The sequence below is a fragment of the Camellia sinensis genome, chromosome 15 (assembly GCF_055761805.1).
Source record: "Camellia sinensis isolate YWXY chromosome 15, ASM5576180v1, whole genome shotgun sequence".
NCBI lineage: Eukaryota > Viridiplantae > Streptophyta > Magnoliopsida > Ericales > Theaceae > Camellia > Camellia sinensis.
The window spans coordinates 73,070,146-73,086,088 of record NC_138975.1 but is presented as its reverse complement, the minus strand read 5'-3'; the positions used below and the strand labels follow the sequence as shown (position 1 = coordinate 73,086,088).

The window sequence follows — 15,943 nt, the reverse complement described above, 5'->3', positions numbered from 1 at the left end:
GACCTCTGTTCTGGTTTGTTCTGTATCGTGGTTATAGTTATTTATTTACATAATTTCTGTATTCCAGTTTCTGCCACTTTGAATAATTTGTTTATTCAAATTGAGTTATATAAATATTTTAGCCTAACTAACTATCCATGGTTATTTTGTGTTCCCTATACTCTCGGCATAATATTTCTCACTCTGCTGTGTGCTTATAGCTGTTACCCTTTCAGGTGACGAGATATAAGGAAGACCCGTAACCTCATGTAGTGGAACCTGAACAAGAATTAATGTTGATCCATTATTTTGTTTTTTTTCCTTTTCTTCCTTTTATTTTTTTTTACCGAGAGCCGGTCACTGCATAATAAAATAAATAAGTAAAAGCCCTATAGATGTATTTTCTTTTATCAAAATAATAGAATGGAAATTATTTTTACGTTTAATTTTTCTTACTTTCATTTTGCCTCCGCATGCGCCACTTAATTTATTACGATTAGAATTAATTAGTAAGTTGCGATTCTAGCCCTAAGTCCCTGTGGTTGGATCGTGACAGTTTATGAGTCCGATCGAGTTGCACAGGTATCAATTTGGTTGCCCTTTCCTTCTAATAATTTTTCAGTGATGCCTCTTCCTTTATTCTTCTCTTTGCACTCTTGCATCTACTTCAAATTTTTTCCTCCTAAATATTTTCTTTTTTCCTTCTTTCCTTCTAAGTGCTAGATCAAGGTTGAATGTGCCGTCTAAGCAGCGAAACATGTTGTAAGCTAGCTTGAAGTTTGATATTAGGATCCATGTATTCAATGGAACTACTCTCTGTAAAGAACAACCAGAGATTTTGAAGATGATGATGAGAACAACCAATCAATTAAACAAGGGCTGAAAAGCAAAGTAAGAAGGCGAAGAAAAAAAAAAACCAATACGATGTCGTTTTGGCAAGCGTAGCAGGGAGGACCGCAGGGAAGTGCAGCCAACAATCCAAACTCGAGAGGAATTAAGGTACCATTTGGTTGTGTTTTCAAATTATCATTTCAATCAAATAAATAAATAAATAAATAATATATTTTTTAAAAAATTCATAATTAAATATACAACTTAAAACTCAAATTCAAAATTATTTTCAAAACTCAGAATTAAACATACAATTCAAAATTTAATTCAAAACTCAAAATTAAACTCTTTTCAAAACTATATTTTAAAAAAAATTTGTTTTATTTTTTAAAATTATTTTTAGAATCATGATTTGAGTGTGCAGTCATGTTTTGAGTTATGAGTTTTGAGTTGAATTTTGAAAATAGAAAATTTATTTGAATATAAGTTTTGAAAAGACTTTTTTGTTGTATTTTGAGTTTTGAGTTGTATTTTGAAATTTTTTGGATTTATTTTTTTAAAATATTTAAAAAATTTCTTAATTTTATTTTTTTAGGATAAATATTTTATATTTTAAATATTTATTTATTTTAATGTGCATTATATTTCGTACATTAGTATGTTGTATTTTATTTTAAATATTTTAAATATATTTTTTAATATTAAAAAATTTTAAAAATTATTTTTTTTAAATATATAATTTTTATTTTAAATATTTTGGTTACGATTTAAGTGTAGAGTTTTGAAAGTAGTATGCAGTTTCAAATTACATGTTTAGTTATGAGTTTTAAAAATAGTTTTTAAATATGACCGTTACTAAGCTCTCACATTCCGGCGAATTACGTTCGGAGAATGGTTGTTCGTCAGAGAAGAAAGACCACTTGATCTGAAGCACAAAGAAAATCAAGAGCACCTTGGATCCAGGGGATGATCCAATTACTAAATCACATCCGCAAGCACATGAACGAGACACAGAAGCATCTGACCTAGACTGTGCTGAAGATGATCTGGAGGAGAACAATCAGATCCGTAAGGATAAGGTTAGCACAGACTATTTGGATCCTACTATTAGAAGCAACGGAAACCGATCTTTCAAACAAGCTCTACTCAGATCTAGGTTTAATGAGGTAGGTAATGAAAAGAATTTCGATTGCGTTGTGGAAGAACTCTCTTCTAATGAGAAAGCTGACACCACAGACACAACAATGGCTGAAGGGTTGCAAGATGGCAGCAAAATAAATGGCGAAATCCCCAATATCAAACTCCCCGCGACACTTCTGAAAAAGGTCAGGGAACCGTGGAAGAACTGCTTGATTGTGAGGCTACTTGGGAAAACCATAGGATACAAACTATTCATGGCAAAAATGACAAAAAATTTGGAGCCTCCAAGCAGATTTTGAAGCTCTGGACATTGGGAATGGGTTTTTCGTAGTGAAATTTGACATGATAGATGATTACACAAAGGTTTACACTAGTGGCTCGTGGATTGTAAGGGACCATTATGTTACTTTGAGAAAATGACAACAAGATTTTAAATCTGATGATGCTGAGGAGGACACAACAGTGATTTGGGTTCGTTTCCCCAATCTACCCATAGAATACTACAAAGAAAAAGAATTATACCACATAGCTAAGTCTCTGGGAAGCCCACTAAAGGTTGACATCAACACCGCCATGGCAGCTCGAGGGAAGTATGCTCGAGTCTGCGTTGAAATTGATCTACGGCAATTTCACACGTTACTATCAGTAAGTATACCTATGGAGTTGAATATGACCATCTTCATTCACTTTGTTTTTATTGTGGCAGGGTAGATCATCGGAAAGAGATCTGTAGCGATCGCTCGCAACCGCTGCCGGTGGAGAAACAGTCTCAGAACCACAGTGAGGAAGCTACAGGGATGCAGGTGGACCAAACAAGTCATAGCCCAAACACAGATCCACTATTAGAAGATACTGGAGCAGGCAAGACTACCTATGGGCCTTGGATGCAAGTTACAAACCATAAAAAGAAACCTAAAGGCCAAGTGACTACCAGAGGGAACAAAGCCCAATCGGGTAATCGATTTGAATTACTAAGAGAGAACCAAGAGTCTGAAGCCTAGCTACAAAGAATTAGAGAGCAGAGCCAAACAAGTAGCAGTAAAAAAAAGGGATTTAAGTATAAGGCCCATGTAAGCCCAAATGAGAGGAGAGATATATGAAGTGGACTAGCTGTAAATGCTAAGGACAAAGCCGATGTAGAAATCAGACTAGGAAAGCCAGAGCTTTAGACCCCCCAAGCACGTCATCAGAGCTCTGACAGTACTGGTATGATTCATACACTAATGTCCATATTGCCCACAACCAATACCACAGTCACCTCCACACCCACCACCACTGTTACTCTACCTCTATTACAGACCAAACCTCCTCTTAAAACCAGAGTGCCTCCGAACAAAAATGGAAGCAGAAGGCGAGAACTACCCAATGGAGCATCACGTAGTGAATCAGAATAAAGTCACAGTGTACTTAACTCCAGAGAAAGAAGCGTTTCACCATATCGCCTCAAACGGGTGGATCGAGAAAATAAAATTGAAGATCCAACCATGGAGACAGATAAAAATGGGTCAGGAAAGGCATATGATATTCGTAATGGCAACTCAATCGATGGAGGACAACCTCAAGAGAGCAAAGGGGTATCTAGGGATTGATGACTAGGACCCATTACCTAACCTCACCAATACTCACATGGATTTGCTTATCTGGAATTGTAGGGGTGCTGGAAATAAGAAATTCAAAAGGAATTTGCGTGAGTTAGTACAGATTCATAAACCAGATCTACTGGTTCTTATGGAAACTAAAGTTGAATTAGCTTCAATGGGGATGTTCTTCAACCAAATGGGATTCACAACTTCAGCACATGTTGACCCTATAGGCCGAAGTAGTGGTATCTAGATGCTCTGGAACCCAAACTCTGTTACTGTACGGGTCACTGAGGCCAATTCGCAACTCATAACAGCTAAGATTGTTACACAAGAGTACCCTGAGTGGCTTCTTTCAGCCGTCTATGCCAGTCCTGTGAGCAGCAAGAGAGAGGAATTATGGGAAAGATTGGAGAACATTGCTCAAAACACCTCTGAATCGTGGGTGGTAGCCAGTAACGTCAATGATTTTGCTAGCCAAGAGGAAAAGAGAAGCCTGGCAGGTAACCCCCATAGTAGCCAAGATCATAGAAGAGCTAAAACTTTTGCTGGTAGGATAAACCGTTATAGTATTATGGACCTGGGATGTTCTGGATCGAAGTTGACCTGGACTAACAACCGAAAAGGCTGGGCCAACACAATGGTAAGGTTGGACCGAGCTATGTGTAACAGTGAATGGCGAACTAGCTTTCCTGAGGGACTGGTTCATAATCTTTCACGTACCTACTCTGACCATTCCCCACTGATGGTTTTTACCCAAGGTAAGTCCCCTTATAATCTTTCTTGTAAGCTTTTTAAGTTTAAGGTTGCGTGGATCTCTCGTGAAGAGTTTCAAGCAATGGTGGAGGATAATTGGATAAATAATCAAGACCCTTTATTGGCTAATCTTGATAATCTAGCTCGCAAGGCTAGTCTTTGGAATAAAGAGGTTTTTGGCTATATCTTTGGCGAAAAAGATTGCTACTTGGGAGAATTGAAGGCATTCAAAAATCCCAAGCAACCATCTATTCCCATAACCTTCATGTGTTGGAAATGGATCTTGTTGATCAGTATAATAGAGTCCTCTACCAAGAGGAATTTCTCTGGTTTCAGAAGTCAAGATCTAAGTGGATCACTCAGGGTGATAGAAACACTAAATTCTTTTACCTCTTCACCTTGACTAAGAGGAGGAAAAGGAAGATTGATGTGTTAAGAGGGGAGGATGGTGTTTGGGTTAAAAGACCTATTGATTTGAAACTGATGGTGACTAATTACTTTATTAACCTATTCTCTCTGAGTTCTAACCACACTTTGAGCCACTGGAATAACTTGGCCAGTCACACCCTTAGTAATGAGGACAACAGTAAGCTTATGCTCAATGTGACTGATGAGGAGGTTTGGAAGGCCGTTAACAATATCAAGGCTTTCAAAGCCCTGGGTCGAGATGGCTTTCAGGCCATTTTATATCATACTTATTGGAAGGTGATTGGGCTTGCTGTGTGTGAGTTTATTAAAAATTGTTTTGTTAACCACACCATACCCTCTACCATCAATAGAACCCTGGTTGCTCTAATCCCAAAACTGGACAACCCTGAGACTATTAAGCAATTTAAACCAATCAGTTTGTGCAATGTTACTTACAAAATCATAGCCAAAATTTTAGTTAGCAGAATCTATCCCTTTCTGTGCCATCTTGTGAGGCCTAACCAATGTAGCTTTGTTCCTGGTCGATCTACTAATGATAATATTATCATCTCTCGGGAAATTATTCACACTCTAAACTCTGAGAAAGGGAAAGTGGGAGGTATGATTCTCAAAATTGATTTGGAAAAGGCTTATGATAACATCTCTTGGGCCTTCTTGGAACAAACTCTCAATGAATTTGGGTTTGATAAGAATCTAATTGACATGATTATGTATTGCATGACCACTGTGAGCACTGCTATCCTTTGGAATGGGGAGCCTTTGGAGGAATTCAAACCTGAGAAAGGGCTAAGGCAGGGAGATCCTCTATCTCCCTACATGTTTGTTTTGTGCATGGAAAGACTTTCCAACATGATCAGTACGAAAGCTGTAAAAAATAAATGGAAAGGCATCCAAACGTCTAGAGGGGGTCCATGCCTAACGCATCTATTTTTTGCAAATGATTTAATGCTGTTTCAAAAAGCTGGTATGAGAACTTGTAATTCCATTAAGATCACTTTGGAAGAATTTTGTGTAATTTCGGGGCTTAAGTTCAATGCCCAAAAATCTAAGGTGTTTTGTGTCCTCCAATGTTGATAGGAGGATGGCTAGGGACTTGAGTGCTAAGTGTGGTATCCCCCTAACTTCTGACTTAGGGAAGTATCTGGGGGTCCCTCTTATGCATGGGAGAGTCACAAGAGGGCATTTTAACCATATCCTTGAAAGAATGCAAAAGAGTTTGGCTGGGTGGAAAACTAAAGTACTCTCGGTGGCTACCAGGACTACTCTTATTCAAGCTATGAGCTCTATTATAATGCTTTGCCGAAGAAAGTGTGTGATGAGATTGATAAGCTTAATAGAAACTTTTTTGTGGGGGGATACCCTTGAGAGAAAGAAAATTCACTTGGTGAATTGGGATAAAGTTTGCCAGTCAAAAAATGCTAGTGGACTTGGTATCAAAAAAGCCATTGATCAAAACCTGGCTCTTCTAACTAAACTGGGTTGGAAACTTTTGAATAAAGGTGATAGTTTGTGGTGCACTGTTCTCAGTTGCAAGTATTTGAGGAACTTTCAATTCTTTACTTGGCCTAAAGGGAAGTGCGCTTCCTTTGTGTGGTGAAGCATTCTCCAAACTAGGCATACCCTTAGAAAATGGGTGAAGTGGAAATTGGGCAATGGTGCTTTGGTAGATATTTGGAAGGATTGGTGGTATGGGGATCAATCCTTTGCGGATGTAATGCCCAACACACACCAAACCAACCATACAACTACTGAGGGTTCTAGTTCTGTGGCTGAGTTTGTTACTGATCATGGTGAATGGGATGTTGTCAGACTTTCTTTAATGTTCCCTCCTAATATTACCTCTATCATTTTGAATACTTCACATCCTTCTAACAATAACCCAAATAGTCCCAATTGGAAAGGCACTCAGTGTGGTGAATTTCTTGTGGCCTCAGCCTATGAATTAATCATAGGTAATCCGAGGTGTTAAGGAAGTTGGAGCTGGCTTTGGAAATTGAGACTACCTCAAAAACTTAAATGTTTTATGTGGTTGGTCTTCCAAGGAAAGCTACTTACAAACCATCTGAGAATGAAAAGGGGTCTCACCCCTGACCCAACCTGTTCTAGCTGTTGTGAGGTGGAGGACCTACAACATATGTTCAAAGATTGCTATAAAGCCAAAGAGGTGTGGCTGGCTTTATGTGGTAGACAGTGGTACATGAGGATGATTAGGCAGAATTGGCAAGATTGGGTTTTTTCAAACTCCAAAAATAAACATCTTTTTAATACTCATGCCACTTGGTCTACTGTGTTCATTGTGACTCTTTGGAGAATCTGGAAAAATAGGAATTTAGTTATATTTGATGATGCTTCACCTCTTCCTCAGGAGAGCACCAAATTTATTTTTGATTACTCTAAAGATATAGACTTCGCTTTTAATGTTTCAATCACATCCAAGGCCTGTACTTAGATTGATTAATTGGGTTCTTCCACTTGCAGGGAAAATTAAGCTGAACATTGATGGTAGCAGAACTGTGGGAGTTGGAGGAGGCTTTGAAGGAGTCTTTAGAGATGAAAGGGGCAGCTGGATATGTGGATATTATGGCAAGATGGATAGTGGCACGAGCTTGGAGACAGAGTTGTGGGCTCTTTACAAGGGCTTGACAGTGCTGTTGCAACAAGGAATGCATCGAGTGATCATTGAATTTGATGCTCAGCAAGTGGTGCAACTGATGGGAGAAGATACAACCGACAAATTCCCATTCAAAGAGTTGTTGGAGGATGCCAAGATCATCTTGATGTGAATGCACCATCCAACATGTGTTCAAGGAAGGGAACTTGTGTGAAGATGCTCTAGCTAAGCTGGGAGCTGCCCAACCTGAAGAGATATTGGTGGTAAAGGAACCACCATTTGAAACTAGGAGCTGCTTGGTAGCTGATATGGTTGGGCTCTCTAGTGAAAGAGCCTAGTTTCTGTTTTATTTCTGTTGTACCAAAAAAAAAATAAATAAATAAATAAATTGAGTTTTAAATTATATATTTGGTTACGATTTAAGTATGGAATTGTGTTTTGAATTTAAAATATTAAAAAATTAAAATATTTACAAAATAAAATAAAATATTTAAAATAAAAAATTTAAATAAAAATTATATATTTAAAATAAAAAATAAAATTTTCTTAAACATTTTTTAATATTTTAAAAAAATTAATCCAAAAATTTTCAAAATACAACTCAAAATCCAAAAACTCAAAACTCAAAATTCTTTTCGAAACTCAAAACTCTTTTCAAAATTTAAAATTCAAAAACTCTTTTCAAAACATTTTTCAAAAGTCATAACTAAACAAATTTTCTCTTTTCAAAACTTAACTCACAATTCTACACTTAAATCACAACTCCACACTTAAATCATAATTTCAAAAAAAAAGTCTCGTGCTCTCAAATCACTTCCCACGCCTTTGGTTAAGCGTTATCACTCTATCTTTACTTACACAAATCCACCGGGGGTGAGTTCAAAACCCAGTAGGAAGATCTTAATAAAGTATATATGTTTTAAGCAGTTTTATAACATGAATTATATGCAATGCCATGCTTCAAAATCCATATCTTTATTCGTTTTGAAACCACATGTTTCAAAATACATTATCTCAGTAAAATTAAAAATACACAAACAGTATGGTAAATATGACTCAGGTAATCCCTAGGCTACTGTCTGCAAGTAGGCATAACAACCACTATCAATCCCCAATTTACCGGCTCCTAATTTGAAGGCACGTGGTATCCATTTCGTGCGTGTTTTCGATCTTTCACCCTAGGCACTCAGGCCAACTTAAACATTACCAAACTATACCCTTTATCCAGACTTACCAAACATATTTACCCCAAAACCTTTCAAGATCATCAATTGTTTTATCAAAATAATAGCTCCATTTTCAAAACATAACTGTAATAATCAATATTCAAAGCTATGGAAGTAAATGTATGCAAATGCAATTATACAAAATTCCATAATTCTTAACACTTATTCCTCAATGTAATAAAATCATCCACATCTCTCAATGTTTTCAAGTGATAATCAATATCCACATCCATGTGACATATGACACAATCCAAATTCACAATTCACACAATTATCTAATTCCCATGGTCCAAGTATTCTCAACATACTATCCATGGTAATTTCTCAACAAACACTTATCCATTTCATAGATGATTTAACAAAATAACATACAAAATATTTTTCTTTATCTTTCTCTACAATTTCTATAGCGATCCCGGTATTCCCTTCCTTTATTCTTTGTATTCCGGACTTGGTTCCGTGGTTATGTTGTTGTCTTATTCTCATTTTCATCCTTTACTCTTTATATTTGAGTCTTGGGTTGTGTTGGGCAAGTTTGAAACTGGTTGGTTGTGTTAGAAATCAAAAGTTGATGCCCAAATCTTGGCCTTCACGCTCAAGCGGCGCTTTTGACGCTCGAGCGGGCCCTTTGTTGTTGCTTCTCTGCTCGAGCGGGAGTTTGGACGCTCAAGCGTGAATTTCCATCTCCTAGTATTTTTCTCTGCAGGTCTTCGTACGCTCGAGTGGGAGTTTTGAAGCTCGAGCGTAACCCTTTGATTTTGTTCCTCCGCTCGAGCGGGGAGTTTGGCGCTTGAGCGAGGACCATCGTCTGCAAAACTTCTGGAAGTGTGCAATCGACGCTCGAGCGGGGCTTTTGAAGCTCGAGCATGAGTCTGTGTCTCACGCTCGAGCGGGGCGTTCCACGCTCGAGCGGGGAGTGCATTATTTCAATCCGAAAAGTGACTTTTTGGATCACTTTTTGATTTCCTTTCTCTCTCTAACTTTTCAAAACCTATATTGGAGAGCTTCCCTCTCTAAAACCCAACGTCTCTCTAGGTATTGATCTAGTTAGAGTGATCTCTCACCTTTGTCCCTTTGTAAAAAGTGTTGTGCCTGGCGTGGGCTTCACTTTGATCCGAAAATTTCTTGATTTGGAGCATTTCGAGATTTCTACATCTTCTTCATTTGACCTCCGTATTTGAGATAGGGATAACTACTCATTATTATGATCTTTGGCTTAAACTTTTAGTCATTTTGAGTTAATGTTGAGGTTGGGTGATTTTGGGTGTTAGGGTTTCAAAATGTATAAAGAGGGGTTTTGTATTTTGATCCCTATAGAAGTGTATTTGCGTCTAGAAATGTGTTTATTAATGTTGTTGTCGATATTTGATCCTTTGGGTCAAAGTTGAGAAAATGGGAGAAAGCCCTAATTTTTGTTATGAATTAAATTATATAATTAATTTGAAAATGTTATGGAAATATGAAATTGAGTTGGGAATGATGAAATTGGCATAATATGAGATAGAATGGTGGAGTTGGATTTTATTAATCGCTCACTTTTGAAAATGTCGATTATATATCTGTTGAGGCATTTATTATCCGTTTAGAAATAACTACTTTGGGCTATCGGTGGAGGATAGTCTTGATTGTTGTAGACAATGCATGATAATTAGGCGAACTAAAACTAATCAATTGAATATGACGATTGGAATAATACATCAATTTTAAGTATTAATTGCTTGCTCATGTATATGATATGTGTTTATATACATTATGTTGTGTGGGAGGAGATAGAGGATGTACTCCATGGTTTATGAGGAGATAGGGGATGGACTCCTAAACCGGATGTTATTTGGAAGGAGATAGAGGATGGACTCCATTGATACAGCAAATATGTGTATCTATTGAAGTGCTGATACAGCAAATATGTGTATCTATTGTGAAGTATGGAAGTGTTTGAATGTGTTATTGATACAGCAAATATGTGTATCTATTGTGAATTATGAAAGTATTGTTGATATGGGCGATAGTCTCATTAAATTGTTTGGCCAGGTTCTGAGCCATAGTTATGAATTGAGAATTGGATAAGAAATGAAAAATGGAATAAAACATGGACACATTTGTCATGTAATTGAAATGGATTATGAATTGATTTGTGTGAGTTCAACATTAGTTATTGCTCATATTATGTTTAGCACATCTCTACTGGGCGTTGGCTCACCCTATATGGGACATTATTTTCAGGTTCAGGTATTATGCCACCTCTGAGATCTTAGCTTGGATAGTTGTGGGAGTTGAAGACTCTTTTGTTTATCTTTTGTTGTATTACATGTATATCAAGCCAAGGGCTTATCTTGTGTAGAGTTAATACTCTCTTTTTGTAACCAAGTGTTGACTTGGAAAGTTGTAAGCCTATAGAGCATTTACTTTTGTTGTCAACATGTAATACCTTTTGTAATGAATACTCTGATGAATGAAATTATGCTTTATTCTCTTATGTCTAAGCATGTTAAGATTGTGTGGTTTATGGGTTTATTTTGAGGGCGTTACAATTTCCCATACTCTCATGAGTTTTTCTCAAAATCAACTTTTTTCCCAAATCTCCAAAATCTAAGATTTTCTTTCCAAAAAGAATTTTTCTTATATATAAAATTTTTAAAAAAAATCATTTATAAATAGATTTCCAAGAGGCTCATATACTCATAAAATAAATCAATTTGGACAAATTCATGAGAGAAAATACTTTTCAACATACCAAAACTCAATAGATGTAACAACCTTGACCTATGATAAGCCGATTAACCATGATTAATTATGCCTAATAACTAATTAAGGGAAAATTCTGAATTAATTGCATGTGCATGTGCATTATTTGTGTTTATATCCGTCGGCGGTAGGAATATCTGTTTGTGTTGCTATTTTGTTATGCAAATTAAAGGCCTTATCGGCATCCAATCACGAAATTGACTTGGTATATGTGTTCGTTGGAATTTTTAGAATTTTATGGTAGGTTTAATTGAAATTCGATTCGGAACGAATTAATTAGAATAAATAAGATCCATTTGCTTAATTTAAGCCAAGTTTATTTAAGTCTTCTTAATTAAACCCATATAAGGCTCCTTTATGCCACCATTTATCTTTTTCTTCATCACGTCTTTGAACCTACACAACAAACTAACGTGAGAGAGAGAGAGAAGAGAAGAAAGTTGAAATTAAGCAAAGAATTGCTAGCATTTGGGAGGAACCTTAGACATTTGGCCTTCAAGCTCAAAGAATTAGCATTCTAGAGCAAAATTAGACATCTAAGGTAAGAATTCAACATTTAGGTTTGAGTTTAAGTTATTCCATACATGAATTCTAGAGAAGTAAGCTAAGTTAAGTAAGAATTGAACTAGGAAGTAGAAAAGAAGAGAATCTCATGCATGCATGTACATTTCATGGAGTTTGGAAATTGTTGTCGAAGCTTTTCTCTCTTGCATGTGGCAATTATAGCATGGTTTTACTAATTCACAACATTTTTCACCATTGGACCTCATTTGATTATATTTTGGAAGTTTTGAACCCAAGTCAATACATGCATGGTATGTATACACATAATTCACGTTTAAATTCGAAGAATCCACTTACTTTTGGGCTTTGATTTTGAGTATTGATTCTTAATCCATGATGTTTTACAAGTTTCCAATCGTTTTCTCAACTTTTGGGTCCAAATGATGAGTTTTGAGGCTTTGAATTTGAAATTTGCATCATGTACAGCAATCTGGAAATTCCAGATTCTGCTTCTCCACTCGAGCGACAGAACTTGCGCTCGAGTGACCCCTCTGTGTTTTGCACCCCCGCTCGAGTGACCAAAAGGCGGCTCGAGCATAAAATGCATGCTTCCAGAAGTTTACATGTTTTGCAGAACACTCGAGTGACAAAAGTTGCACTCGAGCGAAGACCTTAGTCTCACGCTCGAGCGACCGTCGATCGTCTGTCGAGCGTGAAAATCACACAACCAGTAGCGACCACTTACATTTTGCATGTTCGATCGAGCAAAGGAAGTTGCGCTCGAGCGAGACTCCTGTTTTCAGCAAGCTTTGTTAAATGTGATCAAGGGCATGTTAGCATCCTCATTGCATCCTCATTAAGATACAATAATAAGGATAAGACTTAGAAACACATGAAGAACAAAGTGAAATAAGTTAAGTACTATCCGAATGTGTGTTTCAATATGTATATTCATTCTGTATCTGTGTAGGTCACGCACCACAAGATATCTTATTTGCTTACTCTATCTGTTTGCTTTGGAGCCAACTGTGAGCAATAACTTTGTAACGTTATGTTTAACTATAATTATTTTCTGATGATATGAAATGATCTATTTTCTGAGATGCTATGTTCTGTATCAATGAATGATTGTCTATACATGGAAAGTATTCATGGCAACAATTATGTGGCTCAAGATTGTTATCTGTACCCGGTACTGGAGGTTCCTTTAGAGAACTAACAAGTTATCTGTTCCCAGTACTGGAGGTTCCTTTAGGGAACTGACAAGTTATCCGTTCCCAGTACTGGAGGTTCCTTTATGGAACTGACAAGTTATCCGTTCCCAATGCTGGAGGTTCCTTCATGGAACTGACAAGTTATCTATTCCCAGTACTAGAGGTTCTTTTATGGAACTGATAAATTATTCGTTCCCAGTACCGAAGGTTCCTTTAAGGAATTGACAAGAATGACCCTTAATGCTCTGTATTTGATCTGTTAGCACTACTGGATGTACCAACTGCTAAGCATGAATTCTGATTTCTGTATGATTCGATTAAGGCTATGAAAATGAATCTGTTTCTATTTACTAATTTGTTATGGGACATCATTCATTTAACCCTTTACTTATATTATTATTCACTGGGTTTTCGTTCACTTTTTATATTATGTATGTAGGTGAGCAAGCGCGTGACCAGGCCTAAACTGTTGCCTAGAGGGTTTTGGAGTCAGCCAGCCACTGTGCCTCCCGGGGAGGTTCCAATTTATAGAAGTCAAGTTTTGTGGACCATGCTAAGAGTTTGTTTTGTGTATCATGTTAAGAATGACTATGTTTAGTTTCGTTTTGTTTAGCCGTATACTGGGCTGAGTCCCTTTTGATAATACTTGTACGGTGTTGCATGTTTTACGAAGACATGACATAATATATATATATATATATATATATTATACAAAGCTTGAAACTATCTGCCTCATGTATGTCAACACAGCTCAATGAACTACGTATATTTTATATATTTGCTTCCGCAGCCCCTAACTGTACGTTATTCAGTTCAGAGGCCTTGGCTAATTCAAGGATTACTGGCCAGTTACGACGCTAAATCTACAAGGGTGAGTTTGGGTCATGACAATAGATTTCCAAGAGGCTTATATACTCATAAAATAAATCAATTTAGACAAATTCATGAGAGAAAACACTTTTCAACGTACCAAAACTCAATATCCCAAATTTCCAAACTTCCAACCCCATAATCCTATCAAAAGACAAAGACATGCTAAAAATCATATATATAACTCTAAGAAACCCCTACCTCAAGTTATGGAGAAGAGAAGAGAAAAAACCCTCAAAATCAACAATGTCTAAATCCGATCTCCATCACACAAGATGTAACCCTTACTGAGCTCTCCAAAATTGATGAAGGAATTTGGGTCAAATCATCAATGGATTTGAAGAAATCAAGGATTAAATGAAGTTTAATGAGAGTGAATGAAGAGAGAAGAGAGAGAAATGAGTTAAAAAGAGAGAGAGAGAGAGAGAGAAATGATAGAAATGAGATGGGTACTCAACCAAAGGAAAGAAAAGGAAAAAAAAAATTGGGCTTCCAGCTGTTCCCACACGTTCAGCACTCACCCTTGCACATGCGGTTATTTCATAATGAAACTCTTCGAACTCACCTCCTCACCGCACGTATGGCACCTAATTCCGCACATGTTGCACTTCTCCCGCACGTGACCACCTATCATGACCCAAACCCACCTCCATAGGTTTAGCATCGTAACCGACCAGTAATCCTAAGATTACCAAAGGCCTCTAAGACAAATTAGCAAAATAAGGGGCTAGCAGAAGCAAATATCAAAATACAATGTCCATAGAGTTGTGTAGACTTATATGAGACAGAAAATTTAAAACTTCATATTCATACATTATACTCAGCCTTATGTCATCACATGTACAGATAGAACAAAAGGGACTTAGTCCTAACTATAGAGTAAACAAAAGTAATCCAAACAAGAGAAAATAAACTTAGAACTTGGTCACAAAAGGCTTGTCCACATCACTATTTCGAAACCTCCTAGGGAGGCGCATTGGTTGGCTGACACAAAAAGATCCAAATTAGAAGTCTCAAGCCTATTCACGCGCTTGATCACCTATGTATATAATAATAAGTAATGAGCTGGAGCCTAGTGAATAACAATAGAGTAAAGGTTTTGTTGAATGATGTCCATAACAGATTTAGAAATCAGAATTCAGATCAGAAACAGATTCTTATACATATTCAAATTTGTAAACAGTTATACGTGGTACATCCATTAGTTAACAAAGCAAATGGTCATATAAGACCCATATACAGAGCAGATCAAATAGATGATTATGCATAATTGTCAAAGATGACCATATAGGTTTGACAGATAGTTCCTTGATTGGAACCTACATAGATCCCTGGTACTAGGTAAACTGATCACATATATCAAATATCAGATATCAAATAATAGATGCTAAGGATGCCACGATTGCATTTCATAAATTGGACAATCATTTATTCATTCAAGAAATATCGTTTCAGAAAACAAAGTATAACTTATTATGTAACGCCCTCAAAATAATACGTAAAACCCATCATTTTAGACATGCAATGATATAAGAAAATAACCATCTTTCCATTAATCAGAGTAGTTCTTACAAAAGTATTACATGTTAACAACAAAAGCAAATGCCCTATGGGCTTACAGCTTTCCAAGTTAACACTTGGTTACAAAAAAAAATAGTGCTAACTCAATACATATTAAGCCCTTGGCTTGAATTTACATGTAATACATCAAAAAAAAGCAAACAACAAAAGCAATCTGTCTGCCTCTAGCCTCCCAAGCTATGTCCTTGGAGGTGGCATGCTACATGTACCTGAAAATGATGTCCCATATAAGGTGAGCCACAGCCCAGTAGAAATATACTAAACCAACTATGAACAATGACAAAAATAACAGCATTCGATAGATGGCCCACACTGATATTCCCACTTATAACACATCACAGTTTCATGACATTCAAGTCCATGTTACATTTCACTTCTCACTTCCTTTCATCTTTGAGTTTGAAAACAAGGCTCAGAACCTAGCCAAATAACTTAATGAAATTATGACCCATCTTTAAAACACTTTTGGAATTCATG

The 15,943-nt window shown here is 36.7% G+C and overlaps 1 protein-coding gene across 1 annotated transcript; it reads left to right on the top strand.

Moving 5' to 3' along the window:
- The first annotated feature begins 3,783 nt into the window (after positions 1-3,783).
- LOC145813062 (uncharacterized) lies at positions 3,784-7,498 on the top strand. Its single transcript, XM_082908326.1, has 4 exons — positions 3,784-4,458; positions 4,581-5,533; positions 6,330-6,667; positions 7,194-7,498. The coding sequence occupies exons 1-4, from the start codon at positions 3,784-3,786 to the stop codon at positions 7,496-7,498; spliced, it is 2,271 nt and encodes a 756-aa protein (XP_082764452.1).
- Positions 7,499-15,943: the final 8,445 nt, after the last annotated feature.

Bases quoted from the DNA above. Each gene is read 5' to 3' on its own strand.
- LOC145813062 (XM_082908326.1), top strand. From the start codon at position 3,784: ATGCTCTGGAACCCAAACTCTGTTACTGTACGGGTCACTGAGGCCAAT. The intron at 4,459-4,580 runs GTTTTTGGCTAT...CTTGTTGATCAG, and splicing joins CTAGTCTTTGGAATAAAGAG to TATAATAGAGTCCTCTACCA. The intron at 5,534-6,329 runs GTTTGTTTTGTG...TCTCCAAACTAG, and splicing joins GATCCTCTATCTCCCTACAT to GCATACCCTTAGAAAATGGG.